General features: G+C 42.4%; 1 protein-coding gene across 1 annotated transcript in view; it reads right to left on the reverse strand.

Annotated features, from left to right (window-relative positions):
- Positions 1–18847: 18847 nt before the first annotated feature.
- GRPR (gastrin releasing peptide receptor) overlaps positions 18848–19573 on the reverse strand; it is a 37199-nt gene continuing 36473 nt past the window's right edge. Inside the window, exon 3 of the mRNA XM_005888711.2 lies at positions 18848–19351. Within this exon, the coding sequence (XP_005888773.1) occupies positions 18962–19351 (390 nt within the window). The 3' untranslated portion in view covers positions 18848–18961. The remainder of the gene's footprint in view (positions 19352–19573) is intronic.

Below are 19573 nucleotides of genomic sequence, written 5' to 3' on the forward strand. Positions count from 1 at the left end.
ATATGCCGGGAGATGGCTCCCGGCAACAGCCCTGCTGTAGAGTACCAGGAGAGCTGCCACTGATCTGCTGGTTCACCTTGTTGGCCAGGGGCAGTACTCAGTGCTTTGGGTAGCCTTCAGAAGCTGGTTTTGCCATGGCGCTGCATCTCCTGACAGCTTCCATCCTTAGCTTCTCTGGGACAAGCACACATGCAGTGCCATGGCAAAACCAGCTTCTCCTGAAGGCTACCCACAGCACTGAGGCTGGAGGTCCAGCTTCTCATTTGTCTTTGGTCTCATCTATGCCCAGCTCACCTCCAATTACTGGTCTGGCTGAACTGCCAGCTCAACACTAGATGCAGAGAAAATAGCCTTACATGACCTGCTCCACCATCCCCACAATAAGCCCCATAGTAAACCCTTTATGTTATGCATGGTGTTTTTCCTTCTCTATTGAACTCTGATTATTCTCCTAGAAATTATTTCACCCATTCTCATTAATGACTTCAGCAAGTCTGCTGGTACAATCTTATTTGGTACAGAATCATTGAAATTTTATATATTTTATGTCCTAAGTTACACATCAATTTTAAAATGTGACTGAATCAACTTGAAGAATATCTCTTTGTTTCTTAAGTGCTAGTGAATTATATTTTTCTGAGGGAAAATGGTCTCCTGAATGGAAGCCACTGAAATTGTTTGTGATGTATACTGACTCAGCAATTCTAATAATCAGATTTCAGTCAAATCACTACATGGGTGTCCTGGGAGACCTTTGGTCAATGTGGAAGTTTTAATTGTTCTGGATTGGACAGAGGAGCCTGGTGGGCTGTGGTCCATAGGGTAACAAAGAGTCAAGACACTGCTGAAGCTACTTAGCACACATGCCTTGACTTAACCATTTAATACACAATTAGTGATTTTTCCACTCTTAGGGAAACAGATAGGACTGGAAATTGGGACTTTTTTCTTTTCTACTTAAGTATGTCACACTGTGTCCATGTTCCTAAAAACAGTTTTATGCACTGTAATGACTGAAACATGTACTGCTTAAATATTTCTGTGAACGATTTCTCTCAGCTCAGAGGTGATGCCAGCTTGCTATAATGTCATATTTTTGCATTTGGCTGATGATGTATTTCTGTCACCTACAATTTGAGGAATTCATCCTCTTATGGGAAAAACCTGGGTTCATCAATTTCCAGCATGTCTCAAGCTCAGCATGATAAAGATTTGGAGCCAGATAATTCTTTGTTGGGTGGACTGTTTAGTAACATCCCAGGCGTATGCCCACTAGATCCCAGTAGCAGCCCCACCTTGAGTCACCCTAAGTTCTGACAACAAAAACTATCTTCAGACTTTGTTCCATGTGCCCTAGCAGGGAGCGGGGAGGAGGAGAATCACCCTGTCTGATTACCACTGAGCATTTTGATTCAGACACACTTGGACATGGGTTAGGGAGAGAAGAAATCTCACAAGTGGAAGCTGTAAGTCATGGCAGGCACCATATGAATAACTTTATCCCTCTGTATTCAACGGGGATGGGTTCTAGGACCCTTGAAGATACCAAAATCCATGGATGCTCAATCCCTTATGTGAATAGTGTAGTACTTGTAGAATTTGGGCTTCCCTGGTGGCTCAGATGGTAAAGCACCTGTCTGCAATGTGGGAGACCTGGGTTTGATCCCTGGGTTGGGAAGATCCCTTGGAGAAGGAAATGGCAGCCCACTCCAGAACACGTGCTTGAAAAATCCCGTGGATGGAGGAGCCTGGCAGGCTATAGTCCATGGGGTCGCAAAGAGTTGGACACGACTGAGCAACTTCATTTCACTTACACACAACCTCTCATATGCTTTTTTTAATTTTAATTTTTAATTAGAGGATAATTACAATACTGTGATGGTTTCTGCCATACATCAACATGAATTGGCCAGCCATATACTTTAAATCACATCTAGATTACTCATAATACCTAATACTATGTAAATACCATGTAAATAGTTGCTGGTGTGTGGCAAATCCAGTTTTACTTTTCTGGAATTGGTTCTACTTTTTTTTTCTGAGTATTTTTGATTTGCAGTTAGTTGATTCTGCAAATGCAGGACCCAGGGATCCAGAGGGCTGAGTATAATGCTTAACACTGTTTGGGGAAGAGAATAAGAGATTCTCTAGGGACCCCTCTGCAAAGTCAAGGGTATGATCTTCATCACTGCCAAATGATGGGCCAGAATGGAGTAGGATACCATCTTGCTTAAGTAGCAGAATATATTAATATATGATTCTCTCTCTGGCTCTGTCTCAGCTTCCCTGGGGAAATAAGTAAATTTGAGCCTGTGCTGTGCTGTGCTTAGTCGTTCAGTTGTGTCCGACTCTTTGCGACCCCATGGACTGTAGCTCGCCAGGCTCCTCTGTCCATGAGATTCTCCAGGCAAGAATACTGGAGTGGGTTGCCATGCCCTCCTCCAGGGGATCTTCCCAACCCATGGATGGAACCCAGGTCTACCTGCATTGCAGGAGGATTCTTTACCATCTGGGTCACCAGGGAAACCCCAAGTTTTTGTCTGAGGGTTGCTAATTATATTCACTGACTTCATGATAGGTATCACAATAGAAAAGTAGTCAGTTGGTCAACTACGTATAAAAAAACGAAACTAGGACACTTTCTAACACCATACACAAAAAGAAACTCGAAATGGATGAAAGACCTAAATGTAAGACCAGAAACTATAAAACTCATAGGGGAAAACATAGGCAGAACACTCTCCGACATAAATCACAGCAAGATCCTCTATGACTCACCTTCCAGAATAATGGAAATAAAAATAAACAAATCAGACCTAATTAAACTTAAAAGCTTTTGCACAATGAAGGAAACTATAAGCAAGGTGAAAAGAGAGCCCTCAGAATGGGAGAAAATAATAGCAAATGAAACAACTGACAAAGAATCTCCAAAATATACAAGCAGCTCATTCAGCTATCAATACCAGAAAAGTGAACAATCCAATCAAAAAGTGGGCAAAAGACCTAAACAGACATTTCTCCAAAGAAGACATACAGATGGCTAATAAACACACTGAAAGATGCTCAACATCACTCATTATTAGAGAAATGCAAATCAAAACAACGAGGTATCATCTCACACCAGTCAGAATGGCCATCATCAAAAAGTCTATAAACAATAAATGCTGGAGAGGGTGTAGAGAAAGGGGAACCCTCTCTTACGTTGTTGGTGGGAATGCAAACTGGTACAGCCACTATGGAGGACAGTGTGGAGATTCCTTAAAAAACTGGGAACAGAATTGCCGTACACCCCAGCAATCCCGCTGCTGGACATACACCCTGAGAAAACCAGAATTGAAAGAGACACATGTACCCCAGTGTTCACTGCAGCACTGTTTACAATAGCTAGGACATGGAAGCAACCTAGATGTCCATTGGCAGATGAATGGATAAGGAAGTTGTGGTACATATATACAATGGAATATTACTTGCCTATAAAAAGGAGCACATTTGAGTCAGTTCTAATGAGGTGTATGAACAGGGTGAAGTAAATCAGAAAGAGAAAGACGAATACTGTATATTAACAATGATTGTACTGACGATTCTACATGCAGGGCAGCAAAGGAGACCCAGAGGTAAAGAACAGACTTTTGGACTCTGGAAAAGGAGAGGGTGGGATGATTTGAGAGAATAGCATTGGAACATATACACTACCATATGTAAAACAGATGACCAGTGTGAGATCAGTGCATGAAGCAGAACACCCACAGCTGGTGCTCTGGGACAACTTGGAGGGATAGGGTTAGAGGGAGGTGGGAAGGGGGTTCAGGATGGGGGGACACATGTATACCTATGGCCCATTCATGTTGATGTACGGCAGAAACCATCACAATATTGTAAAGTAATTATCCTCTAATTAAATTAATGAAAAAAAGAAAAATCACCAGTTATACAGTAAATAAGCAAAAAATATTACTTCTGGACTTTAGTTTCCAGTAATACAGTAGGCAAAATCTTTCAGATTGACCCTCCTGCTGAGAAAAATTTAAAATACTGGATTAAAAAAGTTATTAAAAGAGCTGATAGCAGGCAAGAAAGACAGGGAAACATAGGTAATAAGATGGAAACCCAGAGAGGTAAGTAGTGCACCAAAGCAGCCTTTGACATTGAGAGTAGTGGCCAAATTGATGTGAACTTGAACTTCAGTGTCACACTTCTCTGGGGCATGATACAGGAGAAGAAACCAAGGGCCTGCCTAAAAGGCAGAGTCTACACAAAAGTCCTCATCATAACACTGGGAACCCAAAGGGTTATAGTCTTAAGGAACTGCAATGAAAATTGCTCTCTAAATCTTTGTACTGAGAAGAGAGAGAGGAGATTCCCTCAGGAAGATGTAATAATAAGCTGCCCCTTTGGAGCCTGCTGCTGCTGCTGCTAAGTCACTTCAGTCGTGTCCGACTCTGTGCGACCCCATAGACCGCAGCCCACCAGGCTCCCCCGTCCCTGGGATTCTCCAGGCAAGAACACTGGAGTGGGTTGCCATTTCCTTCTCCAGTGCAGGAAAGTGAAAAGTGAAAGTGAAGTCGCTCAGTCGTGTCCAACTCTTAGCGACCCCACGGACTGCAGCCTACCAGGCTCCTCCACCCATGGGATTTTCCAGGCAACAGTACTGGAGTGGGTTGCCATTGCCTTCTCCGCTGCTTTGGAGTGTAGACAGCCCAAATTCACATTTCTTATAACACATATGGGTGTTCAACAAAACCTGAAACCAATAATCTAGTAGTTTTAGACAGGCTGGATAAGTACCTACAGCTGACAGATGAGAGCAAAAGCCAATTCTCTCTACACAAGGATCTCTACTCCAAATATCCAAGAATTCCAGCAAATAAAATTTTTAAAGGAATACAAGCAAGAGGCAAAATAAATCATGAAAAAGAAGGCAGGAAAGTACGGTACCATGAGTGAGAATTTGTAGAAAAAAATAAGAGCAAGGAGAAACAGACCTATAAAGATTTCACATATTAGACTATAAAACAGCTTATAAAAATAAAATAAATAACGAATAACTTTAAACATACATGCAGGGAACAAGAAATTGTGAAAAATAGCCATACAGATTTGAAACAGAACTTTTAGGAGTTAAAAATAAATAACTCAAAAGGGGACTTTGGAATATTTATCAGAAGAAATTAATCAGAATGCATGAGAGACAAAAGTAAGGAAAATGTGAAAGAGAGGTTATAAGATACATAGAATAGCATGAGAAAACTAATCAGAATTATAGATAGCAAAGAGAAAGCAAACAGGCACAGGTAATATCTGAACACACAGTACAATAAAATAAAGTCAGAGGACATAATTCAGTCATGACATGTTCATTCCGGAATATAAATACAAAATATCAAATAAGAAACATTGAGTTTAATCCAGAAACATAAGACTGCTCTAGTATTTAGAAATCAAACAATAACAAGAAACATGGAAATATGTCAACTCAGTAATTGCAGAAAAAGCATTTGAAAAAACCCCCACACCATTCATAGTATAAAAACAAGTACTCCAAATCTTTAAGAAACATCAGCATAGGAGGGAACTACCTTAACCTGATAAGAGCAACTATTATGTTAAAATATATGAAACTGCTGTTTTTGTAAGTCAGAAATGGTCAAATGCCACCAATTTTTATATTTTTCAATCTAATACGAAATGTTACAACAAACATCATAGTCAATGAGGACATCCTAAAAGCCCTGTCTCTGATACAAGGTGAGGGGCTCACTCATCACTTTCATTTAATACTGTGCTGATGTCTTGATCAAGGCATTAGGGCATGAAAGAGAAACATAAGGCAAATTGGAAAGAAAGAGATCAAGTATCATTATTCACAGGGGATGTGATTTATGTTTCTAAAAAAAGCCTAAACTATGCACGTATAAACCAAAACCAATACGAGAGTTTAACAACACTGCATGCCAAGTTACTTCAGTTGTGTCCGACTCTCTGTGATCCTGCCTGGCTCCTCTGTCCATGGGCTTCTCCAGGCAAAAATACTGGAGTGGGGTGCCATGCCCTCCTCCAGGGAATCTTCCGAGCCAGGGATCAAACCCGCGTCTCTTATAGCTCCTGCATTGGCATGCAGGTTCTTTACCACCAGTGGCACCTGGGAAGTCCATTAATAAGATTACTAGACTATATGTATATACACATATATCTCACATATGTTTTTCTCAATTAAAAAATAGATTGGGATGGGGAACTTCCCTGTTGGTCCAGTGGTTAAGACTTCCCCTTCCAAAGCAGAGGGTACAGGTTCAATCCCTGGTCAGGAAGCTATGATCTCTCATGCCCCACGGCCAAAAAACCAAAAAACATAAAACAGAAGCAATACTGTAACAGATTCAATAAAGACTGTAAAAATGATTCACTTCAAAAAATCTTTTACAAAAATTTGGAGGGCATGAGATTCCCATATACGTGCTTAATCATTCAGTCGTGTTCAACTCTTTGTGACCCCATGGACTGTAGCCCGCCAGGCTCCTCTGTCCATGGGGATTCTCATGATGTGCTCTGCATATAAGTTAAACAAGTAGGGTGACAATACACAGCCTTGACGTACTCCTTTTCCTATTTGGAACCAGTCTGTTGTTCCATGTCCAGTTCTAACTGTTGCTTCCTGACCTGCATACAGATTTCTCAAGAGGCAGGTCAGGTGGTCTGGTATTCCCATCTTTTTAAGAATTTTCCACAGTTTGTTGTGGTCCACACAGTCAAAGGCTTTGGCATAGTCAATAAAACAGATGTTTTTCTGGAACTCTGTTGCTTTTTCGATGATCCGACGGATGTTGGCAATTTGATCTCTGGTTCCTCTGCCTTTCTAAATCCAGATTGAACATCTGGAAGTTCACAGTTCACGTATTGCTGAAGTCTGGCTTGGAGAATTTTGAGCATTCCTTTACTAGCGTGTGAGATGAGTGCAATTGTGTGGTAGTTTGAACATTCTTTGGCATTGCCTTTCTTTGGGATTGGAATAAAAACTGACCTTTTCCAGTCCTGTGGCCACTGCTGGGTTTTCCAAATTTGCTGGCATATTGAGTGCAGCACTTTCACAGCATCATCTTTTAGGATTTGAAATAGCTCAACTGGAATTCCATCACCTCCACTAGCTTTGTTTGTAGTGATGCTTCCTAAGGCCCACTTGACTTCGTATTCCAGGATGTCCGGCTCTAGGTGAGTGATCACACCATTGTGATTATCTGGGTCGTGAATATCTTTTTTGTATAGTTCTGTGTATTCTTGCCACCTCTTGTTAATGGCTTCTCCTTCTGTTAGGTCCATACCATTTCTGTCCTTTATTGTGCCCATCTTTGCATGAAATGTTCCCTTGGTATCTCTAATTTTCTTGAAGAGATCTCTAGTCTTTCCCATTGTCTTGTTTTCCTCAATTTCTTTGCACTGATCACTGAGGAAGTCTTTCTTATCTCTCCTTGCTATTCTCTGGAACTCTGCATTCAAATGGGCATATCTTTCCTCTTCCCCTTTGCCTTTTGCTTCTCTTCTATTCACAGCTATTTGTAAGGCCTCTTGAGACAACCATTTTGCCTTTTTGCATTTCTTTTTCTTGGGGATGGTCTTGACCACATCCTGCTGAACAGTGTTACAAAGCCCTGTCCATAGTTCTTCAGGGACTCTGTCTATCAGATCTAATCCCTTGAATCTCTTTGTCACTTCCACTGTATAATCGTAAGGGATTTGATTTAGGTCATACCTGAATAGTCTAGTGGTTTTCCCTAGTTTTTTCAATTTAAGTCTGAATTTGGCCACCTGATGCGAAGAACTGACTCACTGGAAAAGACCCTAGTGCTGGGAAAGATTGAAGGTGGGAGGAGAAGGGGACAACAGAGGATGAGATGGTTCGATGGCATCACTGACTCAGTGGATGTGAGCTTGAGTAAACTCCATGAGTTGGTGATGGACAGGGAGGCCTGGCGCGCTGCAGTCCATGGGATCACAAAGAGCTGGACATGACTGAGTGACTGAACTGAACTGAACCCCAAAGAGGACTATCTTGAATAAGTACATCACCAGCCAAACCCCGTTTCCACCCCTCCGGGTTCCTTTCTTTTAGAGATCTTGGTTGATTTCAATAACTGACCACTTGTACTCTTGTCTTCCTGTGCTTTACATTCCCCCTAGCCCTCAAAACCCTAGGCCTCCAACCTCGACCCCAATAAAAGCAGGTATTCCGTGTAATTTCCAGGTCCTGTAAGTAATAAAACTTAATTTTTTCAGCGCTTTCTGATGGTTACTGCTGAAGGGCATCTTGCTGTCATAATAAAACCCCCAAGGACCAGTCCGCCCACAGCACTGGTTACTGATAGGCTGAGACTGGCACAAAACAAAACGCTCTACAGCAATGAAGATGAACAAACTAGAAGTGTGTGCTTCAACACAGGTGAATATCACAAACGTAGTAGAGAGCAAAGTAGAGAGTCACAGACGATTACCTACAATACTTGGCCAGGTTTAGTCAGGAAGTTCATTTGACTTTTTCTGTAACATGGAAAAACCCACGCAAGCTTTCTGGCCAACCCCATAGTTCCACTCAGACTTCAAAAGCAGGCAAAAGTGGGCAAAGGATTAAATTCTTCAGGAATACATTCAAAGTTGGGAAAAAGAAAAGCAAGAAACAAGTAACACAAGATTCAAATAGCAGTTACCTCTGGGGTGGTGTCTTAGCTCAAAAAACAAAACCTCTATCACTCACTGCTCTGGAGGCTTCGAGGTCTGAGATCAAGGTACAAGAAGAGGTGGTTCTCAGTGAGGGCTGTTTTCTCATCATGTCCCCACAAAGTGGAGAGAGGGCCAGCTCTTCTCCTCTTCTTTTAAGGCTACCAATCCATTAAGAGACTTCCCAGGTGGCACAGTAGTAAAGAACCTGCCTGCCAATGCAAGAGACTCAGGTTCGATCCCTGGGTTGGAAAGATTCTCTGGAGAAGGAACTGGCAACCCACTTCAGTATTCTTGCCTGGAGAATCCCATGGACAGAGGAGCCTGGTGGGCTGCAGTCCATGGGATCACAGAGAGTTGGACACGACTGAAGCAACGTAGCACACATGCACACAATCCCATCATGAGGGCTCCACCCTCAAGACCTAATTACTTTCCCTAAGGCCTCACCTCCAAATACCATGACTTTCAGTCTTCAACATATGAATTTTGGGGGCACAGTTATTCAATCCATAGCAGGTAGGAAGGGCTATGCCATCAGGAAAGGACCACTGGGGTTGCTGAAGTATTGGCAATGTTTTATTTCTTAAGCTACAAGTGGCACACTGGCATTCACGTAATTATTCTTTAAACTCTACATACATATTTTATATGCTTTTCTATATGAAATATAGATTTCAGAGTTAAAAAAAGGAGTGATATCAAAGTCCCTCCGGCTAATCTCAATCAGTGCATTGATGTCTTGAAATTTATGACTCTGTTTATTAATATTAACTGAGAAAAGAAAGGCACTCCTGATTTTCTCAAGCTCCTGTTTTCCCCGGCTAGTGTTATGATTAAGAGTTCTCAATCCTCGGAGAACCTAAAGGCCAAAAGATACTAAGAGGGCTGACAGCAGGGGCAGGTCTGGTTGCTGCTGCTGCTGCTGCTGCTAAGTCGCTTCAGTCGTGTCCGACTCTGTGCGACCCCAGAGACGGCAGCCCACCAGGCTCCCCCGTCCCTGGGATTCTCCAGGCAAGAACACTGGAGTGGGTTGCCATTTCCTTCTCCAATGCATGAAAGTGAAAAGTGAAAGTGAAGTCGCTCAGTCGTGTCCGACTCTTAGCAACCCCATGGACTGTAGCCTACCAGGCTCCTCCATCCATGGGATTTTCCAGGCAAGAGTACTGGAGTGGGGTGCCATCGCTTCCTCTGCAGGTCTGGTTAGGACCCCGCAGATATATATTCTCCCTCTACTGATCTGGGTTCTCAATAAGGGCGAGCAGTCCTGCAAGGGTGATATCCTCAACTCATATACTTACAGCTTTTAGAGAGCAGGGGTGGTTTGCTGGGGGACCGCACCAGTCTGTACGAACAGAGTTTAGGTCCAAATGACTAAGGTGGTAAACACAGGCCCAGAAGGAAAGGGATTCCAAGGCTCTCAACCCAGATGATTTGGAGAAATGTGTAGACATCCTCAGATGGCACAGAAAAAATATAAAGCCCAATATGGGTTTCTTCACAATAAACAATATCCTCTGCCAGTCACCATGGGCTTCCCAGGTGGCATTAGTGGTAAAGAACCTGCCTGCCAATGTAGGGGACATAAGAGATGCAGGTTCGATCCCTGGGTGGGGAAGATCCCCTGGAGGAGGGCATGGCAACCCACTCCAGTATTCTTGCCTGGAGAATCTCATTGACAGAGGATGGGTGGGCTACAGTCAATTGGGGCACAAAGAGTCAGATACAACTGGAGCAACTTAGCCACGAGCGCACACCAATGACCACAAGTTGAATATGCATAGGATTCACTAGGGTATCTGGTAAAATTGCGGCACAATAGATGTGAGGCCCAGCATGAGAGTCTGCATTTTCAACTAGCTACCAGTTGAGAGCGACAGGGCTGGCCCACTGAGCATACTTTAAGTAGCAATATCCTGGAAACCACCCCCCAAGAGTGGACACACCAACAGACTGTTCTAGCAAACAGCACACTGGTGAGTCTGAGCTAGTCTAATCCCTCTGACAGGCTCTGAGGTGGGAGGGACACCCTGAGAGACACAGTCGGTAGGTGTCAGGGTTGACAAGTGATCTCAGCTCTGGGAAGGGGGCTGTGCTTTTATAAATTCATCTGTATAATACTGAACAGAGTTCAGCCCATATTCAAGAGACATGACTCCTGCTTTTGTGTGTCTTCTTGACAACACATAATCCCATTTCTCTTGTATCAGAAAGCATTGTTTCTCAATATTGAACCCAGTGAACAGGAAGCTTCTCTGCATCATGTGTTACAGGATATGCCTGTGCGAGTCACCTGCCTTCCAGCAGAAGGGCATGATGAACCTCTGCTCATTCACGTCATCTCTGAAGATAATTAGTTTTCATTTTCCCAAAGCCTGATGACTGTGTAGGAACACAAGTCATGACACTTTGCTTTAACTTCCTCATTCTTGGGATGTGGGGTTGTATCTGGGCATTCTCTGGGGGTATCTTCCAATTCCAATAATCCACGACTCTAAGAGAATATTAAATTCTTCATGCTACAATCTGTGCATGCAATAGAGCTTTCTTTTCTAACATGGTAGGCAGCATGCTTACAAAGACACATTTCAGAGTTTCTAATAGGAAGAATCACCTGGGCTTTGGGTGGAGCTCTGAGCAATTAACATGGACAGATCTGAAATGTGCCATGTAATCCAGGGACACTAGAGACACAGAGTCTACTTCAGGCACGAAAGTGAATCATGACTTTTAGCGATTTAAAGCACTGACACTTTCAGAAAGCACTTACAATTTAACAGGGAGTTGTAAGTGCTATATGGCAGGGGAAATGGTGCGCCTTCCTCCAGGATGGTCCCATGGTTACACATCCCCTGCAGTCCGCAGCCCCCGGACCTGGGTGCCAATGCGCCCCTCCAGGAACTGGCTGACTATACCTGGTGGGCATGCCTGGTTACCCCTTCTCACCTAGGGTGCAGGGAGCATGGACAGCCCCCACTTGCTGCCAGCTGTTTTGTCGTTTCTTTGCTGCTTTCCTGGTCTCTGATGGTTAGGATTATCCCAGAAAACAGAGGCTCTCAAACTTTGGTATTCAAGCCCTAAGGAGAAAAATTTGGAATAACTGTCAAAATTATTAAGATACATTGGTCTCTGGTTCCACGATTCTACATTTAGGATTTTTTTTTCCTGAAGTAACACTTGTCCATACATGAAATTATATATGTTATTCACTGTAACAATGTTCATAACAGCAAAATAATGGAAACAACTTCAATGTTCATCAGAGATAGACTGGACAAATAAATTAGAAGATACTCTATAGGTGTAAGAAAGAAGGAGGAAGAACTTTATATAATGATATGGAAAGATTGCCAAGATAGGTGTGAGGTGAAGTAAGCAAGGGACCAAACAATGCCTATAATATTAAAGTAAAGTGAAAGTGAAAGTCGCTCAGTCATGTCCGACTCTTTGCGACCCCATGGACTATACAGTACATGGAATTCCCCAGGCCAGAATGCTGGAGTGAGTAGCTGTTCCCTTCTCCAGGGAACCTTCCCAACCCTGGGATCAAACCCAGGTCTCCCACACTGCAGGTGATTCTTTACCAGCTGAGCCACCAGGGAAGCCCAAGTATAATATGCTATGGTTTCTCTAAAATGTCAAATAGTGGTGGGATGCTGGAAAACACACATTTGTGTTTATTTTCATATGCATACATAATGTCCTGGAGTATACACACGTAAGAAGCTAATAACAGTGGCCACCCTTTGGAGGAAGGTGATGATGGATGCTGACCGTGAGGATAGCGGACTGCAGTAGCCCAGTGTCTTCTCACTGATTTCCTTTCTGTGCTTTCAATTTTGAATCATGAGACCAGCTTACTTCTTCAAAAGTTAAATATATATATTTTAGACATTTAATGAAACAAAACTCTCATGTTCTAAGGAGTCTCCTAGGGTGTTTTAAAATGCTGATTTTTAGGCCACATCCTCAGATGTTCCAAAGTCAATAGGAGTTGATTTGGGTGCTTCTGATGCAGATGGTTCTGGAACCAAGGAACTCTGGGGCGTATAGCCACAGACTACACTCATGCAACAGCTATGTTTTTATTGAATACTGCATACATGCATCGGTCCATTTCATAAATTATGCTTTATTATATTAAGAAACAAAACACATTTCTTATCTTCTGTGACTTGAATATTCAGCTTACTACATTGGATTTGACTTAATGTTATACAGGCCAGGTACAATGTAATAGAAGCACTGGGAACATTTCTTGAAAAATAAGAGTACAATTAATGAGCACGCTTCATAGATAGAATTTTACAAGGTCACACAGTTAAGTTTGCACATTTAAAAGGATCTGAATCATTTATATTATTATTGTGAATTTCTTATAAATAATTCATTACTCTTAGGAGTCTAGGCAAAGCCAAGCCATGACATTATTTATACTTGTTCCGAGTTATTTAATACAGTGCACGTTTTTAATGCAATAAATATTTACAGTTAAGAGTAACAAGTACAATTATAATTTACAAAATATGAATCTAATATTTAAAGCAAAACAGAAAATGACATTAAATAAGTTTGTGCCAGATATTTTTACAACTCACTGAATTGACCATTTAAACAAATTTTATTACCAAAACCCTGTTGACTCAGATGCAAAAAAGTCATGTTTTAATCAGTTAAGCCAAAATTACAGGAAAAAATTTTTCTTTAAGAAAATCAGTTTAACTTTCTTAATGTTGTCAATATCAATAGCTAAAATTGAAGTAAAGTGATGAAAAATTTGGATTCACTACAGGCCCAATTATATAATGCAGTCTGAACACTGAAATCCTGGATTATACCAAAATTTTCAAGCTTGTCTGGGAGTTAATCAGGTGTTGAATGTGTGAGGTTTTACTGTCCATTAAAATGGTCCTTTTAAAAGACCATAAAATTATGTGAGTCCTTCCATGGCACTATATGGCTCTGGGAATGAAATTTAAATTTGAGGGGAAAAGGAAAATAATCTTATCTTCTAGAACATGAGCTGAGAGACAGCAGAGAGGCAGAGGCATCTGGGATTATAACAGGGCCCTTAAGGTCAGGCACCCAGACACCCAGGTCCACATCTGAGCCCACAACGTGGTCCCTTAGTCCAGGAGATAGTTTTGTATTCAAGGCTATTCATGTGGCCCGTGTCTCCAGACTTCAGGAACCATCCACTGTCATGTTTTACTCTTTCTTGGGGAAAGTAAGTGGCTCTACCTCTTCCTGACACCTTTTCCTCAACTAACCCTGATCTGAAGAAGGATGCCTGGACTGACTACTCTCACTGGGGTGCTCTCTGTGAACATGGCCCTTCACCAAGGTTTTCTCCTCCTTAGTAAGTCACAGAACCAGGGCCACCAACTGCAACTGAATTGTGTCTCTGGGAGCAACTGAGCTAACGGACTTCCTTGCCCACTTATTTTGTGCTGTGCTTCAGCTTCTGTCCTTAACTTACGTGCTTACAAACATCTTTGGTGCCCTTATTGTATATTACTTGACATTATCACTAGTTCAGGCCTTTAGACAAAATGCAGAGTGGGTCTATGAGGTTCCATGAACAAACTTCTCATGTGGCCTGGATTTGGGGAGCAACACTGAGCAGTTGAACGGATGAGGACATAAGAGAGAGGCAGGCCCAGGTTAATGCTCTGTCATTCAGTTGTTCCAGGTGGCCCTGGAGCCGTGAATCAATCCCCCTGCACCTCGGCTTCATCTTCTGAATGTTCTTCAAGGTGCTGGTGAGGATGAACAGCAATGTGCTCAGCACTGCATGTGACACATCCTTGGGGCCCGGGGAAGTTGAGCCCCTTCCTTCCAGCACTTCTAGAATGGCAGAACTCCATTCAGATGGAGAATGCTGTTCCAAGTAGTATGCCTCTCTTGAGGCAACCAGTGATGAAACCACTCACTCCCTTGTGCCAAGTTAAATAGACTCACTTGGGCAAGAGACTGTCCTGTAAAATGGGTGGCAATGATCAGCTGTTCTTCAATAGGCACAGAACGGGCCATGAGAATGAATGAGATCACATTACATCGAATCACATGAAATCACCTTTCTGAACATCAGTGTGGGCCAATAGCCAGGTTCATGCTTCAGCCTCATAGTTCCCTAGGCCTTTTAATCTAATAGTGGACGGTCACGAGTCAATGTCCTTTACAAATTTCCACAGGAAAGGATGTACAGCAGCTCTCTGGCCAGCAACAAAGGCTTGGATAAGATGAATCAATGAGTATAAAAGTGCTTTACAGACCATGAACACTAGGTCACTGCAAAGCCTTTTTTGAATTAATTGTGGATATATGTAATACTTCAACTGAGGATTTCTGGAACTTTTTAGAAATTTAGATAAATTCCACCGAATGCATTTCTGATGTCAACTTTCACATGAGAAAAGCTTGTTCTCAGTGTGCAATCTGTTGACTGCCGGAGTTAATGCTTAGCCCTCACCTAAAAATGGGTGTTTTTGAAGGCCAAAATCATGGTAAGAGATTGCTTGATATGACGACTGTGTTTGTGTTGGGCCTGTGGGGCAGGAGGTGGTTGTTGAGGTGGGGGCTCAGAGAAATGACCATCTAGATTCAGAATGAAGTAGAGTTTGTTAGGGCTTGGTTTCATTGACTAGCTCACACAAAGTTTGGTCCCAGGGGAGTGACTAATTCCTTTGTTTTCATCTGTTAATCCATTTTATGAAAATTCAGTCAAATATTAGACAAATGGGCCAAATGTGTTTCATTCTGCCCAACAACCCAGGGTTAATTTTAAACTACTCTGTGATGACAGCTCCTTCCTGGTGTGGGTGTGAAGGTCACAAATGGCAAGAAAGTTTGTACCTCCCCATCTAATCACAAGAGTTTGTACAATTATACCACTCTTATACAGTCAGGTCACCAGAGCATTGTTTCTACCTGGCTCCTGGAAAAAATGATTTAGCTATCTTGATTTAGCAGTCCATAGATTGAGGATGTCATTCTTGTAGTCCCCAAACAAAGCTAATCACTATTATCAAAAGCTACTTGGCACATGAATAGACTCCAAAAGCAATAACTGGCTGCCACTTTGGGCACAAATGAAGACTTTTAACTTAAGTGGGCCCTGTGGGTAAGTTCATTTATTTCTATTCAATGTATATTTTCATAACAAGCTGAACTTGGTTTGTGCGAAGGAGTCTCTAAACTGTTTGTTTATCCAAGGTTTCTCCATCCTTCTAGAGGAAACCAAACTGTGGAGCAAAGCAGGGAAATCCAGGGCTTGTTAATGAGGCAGAAGATCATGTTCAGTGGGGGAGCGTGAGGGCAGCTAGAAGAAGAGGATTTGGCCATTCACATTTATGGGGAATCATCATGTCAATGACAAGGCGGGGCCTTGTCTGCACAGGGCAGGGAGGACCATCTTGCTCTGGAAAATCCCTGCCTGCAGCAGCCCTTGGTGGGAAGATTGCTTTGTTTATTGCTTAATCTATCACTGTTGAGCTGCCTGCCTTGGGGAGGCTCAATTTAAGATAGATTGAAAGGTAGTGTCTGTCAATTGAATAAACACAGATGGTTTTCCACAGCCAAAATTGATTTTTTTCCCTCCTCACCAAAGACATAGTGCTAAACGTGATTATCTTTGGAAGCCAGGTGTGAAATGTCTTAGCTCCAGCCCCTGCCATGCTAAACCCTAACACAGACGTGATACCGCATGGGGGCTTGGGTGTCTCACACTGTGATTTTAGGTTCTGGAGGTAAAATAAAAATTTGACTTCTCTAGAGAAGGGCCTGGCTAAGTTCATTCCACTGAGAAGGCTGGGGCCAATCAGTTGATTCACAAAATAATGTGACCAGTCCTATAGGTCACTGTCTGGCAAAGACCTCCTCCAACCTTTTCATTCAAGAGTCTCAAAGAGGTGATAAGATTTGCCTAAGAACACATAGCTAGAGCTAGATATCAATCTTCTATTTATTCAGAAGCTAGAAAGGAAGCCAAAGTCTATGCCTATGATGTTAACTGGAGGCATTAAGATAAGTCCTACTCCCAAAACATCTTTGGAAGCAGGTAGATCAGAGATGCTTGAACAAGTCATGCTAGGAAAACAGACACTTTAGCAACTAACTAGGTATGGAGTCACTTAGACTCAAGAGTTTTGAAGAAAGCTAAGGGTAAAACTGTGAGCAGCAGTTCAAGATAACAGGTGCGTGGAGGGTGAAGAACTGTGAACAGGAAGAGTACTCTTTGCACAATGAGGAGATCGAGTAATGTGTTTTCTACTGTCTCTTTCAGCTCTAATTACAAAATACAGCAAGCTAATGGGACATCATTCATACAAATTATTCCAAGCGATGGAATTCTCTATCTTCTTCCACTCCACTAATGTGAACATGCGTGTAGAATGGCGTAGGATTGGATTTCTCAAGAGGAATTGTTGCAAAGGTGGCAGAGGCGGGACAAATGCGGGCAGGTGGTTACATACATGCTTTAGAGACAGACCTAGAGATGATGGGGCTCAGAGGATCTTAGCAATAGGTGGAACTGTCTTCTCATTCTAGAGATTTTAAAAAATGATACTCATATCTATATATACACACACACACATATATGACTAGAGACAGAGCTGGGACATCAGGCTAAAAATCTTGGTTCTTTCAGCTACACTACCTGTCTTCTTTTCAAATGGCCCCATGTAATATGGAGTGCCAGGAAAGCAGGTGTGTACACTATATAAGTGCATGTGGCAAACAGAAGTGCAGAGGTTCATTCCAGCTAACACAATTATAGGTACAGATCTTGACAACAGTCTTGGTCCCAGCTCCTAAGCTGAAACAAAAATCTTATGAAATACGCCATGTGGAAAAGAGAGCTGGCTCTTCTATCTCACCTGGATAGAGAAACGGAACTAAAACTGTCTTAGTGTGTGAGGGCTACACATGAGGGCACATTTGCAGAATTTGGATTCATCTGAAAGTGGGTTAACACATTTGCAACCTAGCAGAATTGGCCTATCCTTGAGTAAAGAAAAACTTGATTCAGGGTTTCTAAAGTAAGAGAGTCAAATCCTTTTACTCAGTTGGAAAACAAAGGAGATTTAAATCCAGTATTTTCCTGTACATGGGCTGTTTTATAAATATACTTCATAAGTAGAAACTTAATGTATATATATCTGTCTTTCAGTCAGTTCTTAAACCTGAGACCCCTACAACTTTCTCACACATACTGAGACTGAAACATACATTACTGACATTGAATTCATTTCCTGCCACAGACTTTACCTAAAGCAGACATTAAATGTAAACATGTTTCTATTTCCACTCCAATATGATCCTTTTCGTCTCACATTCTTCAGCGTAGCAGACAAGGACAGCCAAATAGACGTCAATACAGTTGGCTGAAAACCTATATGCCTAAAATAAATACTTATTATGCATCTTTATAAATTTTGATGAATAAATAACATAATCAATCCCACCCACCCCCCAGCCAAAGGATTTCTCTAATATGGTAATGGCACCACAGATGATTATAACTGGGTAATAGCAAAAAGGACCTGCACTGAGTCAGAGCTGTCACTCCACAGGCACATGTGGATTTGATATATGTGTCAGTGTGTTTGGTTGTGTTTTTGCCTTAAAATGATGTGGTGAGTGTTTTTCCTATATCCTCAGCTATGTCTTTTAAAAACAATCGAAACTCAGGGATTTGTTTGAAATTGGCTTCCAGTGTTATCAATTTGGGGACTGTCCTTTATACATGGGACTCTCCGAGGGTTGGCTTTTCCCATTACAAGTGTAAAAATAAGTGCCTTGGTTTGTGATTATAAATATTCCTGAAAAATGACTCAAATCACATTCATAAAGCACTAGCTTCTGCTTAAAGAAATGGCAAGGGGCAGTTTTTCAGAAAGCAGTCAGTGTGCAACTTCTCTGCTATATAAATCTGGTTGTTCAGGCAGTTTCTCTGACTTAGTTGAGCACATCTGTATATCTGGGTTTAATGCTTAAAATAAAGATTTCCTATTTGTTCCCTTTTCTTAAAAAGGGAAAGTTTGTTCTACCTTCGAAGCAGCGTCCACAAGTTGAAATGGAAAATGCAAGCCGTGATAGGCCTTCCAAGTGACCCATTTGGGCCTCTCCTCTACCCACCTAGATCACTCACAAGCCTGCCAAAGGGTCTTCGGAGGGTACAGAGACAACCAGCAAAACAAGGGCTCCTCACCAGCCACAAAGCAAAACCAGGGGGGCAGGGTCAAAGATGAGTCTAGACATACCCCTCGTGACAGATGTTTCCATTGATGAGGCTGAAGGTGGCGGCGGAGGGGTTGGTGCTCTTGAAGGAGGTCATGCAGCTGGTACTTCTGCCGGCACTGTGAGACCGGCTCATCAGGCCAGGCCGGCAGCAGAGGAGCTGGGTGTTGAACTGCTTCCTGAAACTCTTGCTCAGCAGGTAGAGGGCAAAAGGGTTCACGCAGGAGTTGGTGAAGGCCAGAAGGCGGGCGCAGATGCTGGTGATGAAGTGGAGCATGGAGGTGTCCACCTCGGAGTAGTGGTAGGAGCGATACAGGTAGATGATATGGTTGGGGAGCCAGCAGAAGGCAAAGAGGCCCACGAACACCAGCACTGTCTTGGCCAGGCGCTTCCTGGATTCGATCTGAGGACAGAGTCACACGCAGAGAGACAGAGGGACCAAGGGACAGGGTGGGGGATGCAGAGCCAAAGATGTGGGCAGGGAAAAAGAAGGGGAAAATGCATTAGGGAAATGGACGAGCTCACAAGGCCCAGAAAATGAGTTCCATAGGAGAGAGAAGAGAAGAGAAACAGAGGAGAGAAAAGCAATAGAAACAGAAAAAGAAAACAGTCAGAAACACAAAAA

This window comes from Bos mutus, chromosome X (assembly GCF_027580195.1).
Source record: "Bos mutus isolate GX-2022 chromosome X, NWIPB_WYAK_1.1, whole genome shotgun sequence".
Lineage (NCBI taxonomy): Eukaryota > Metazoa > Chordata > Mammalia > Artiodactyla > Bovidae > Bos > Bos mutus.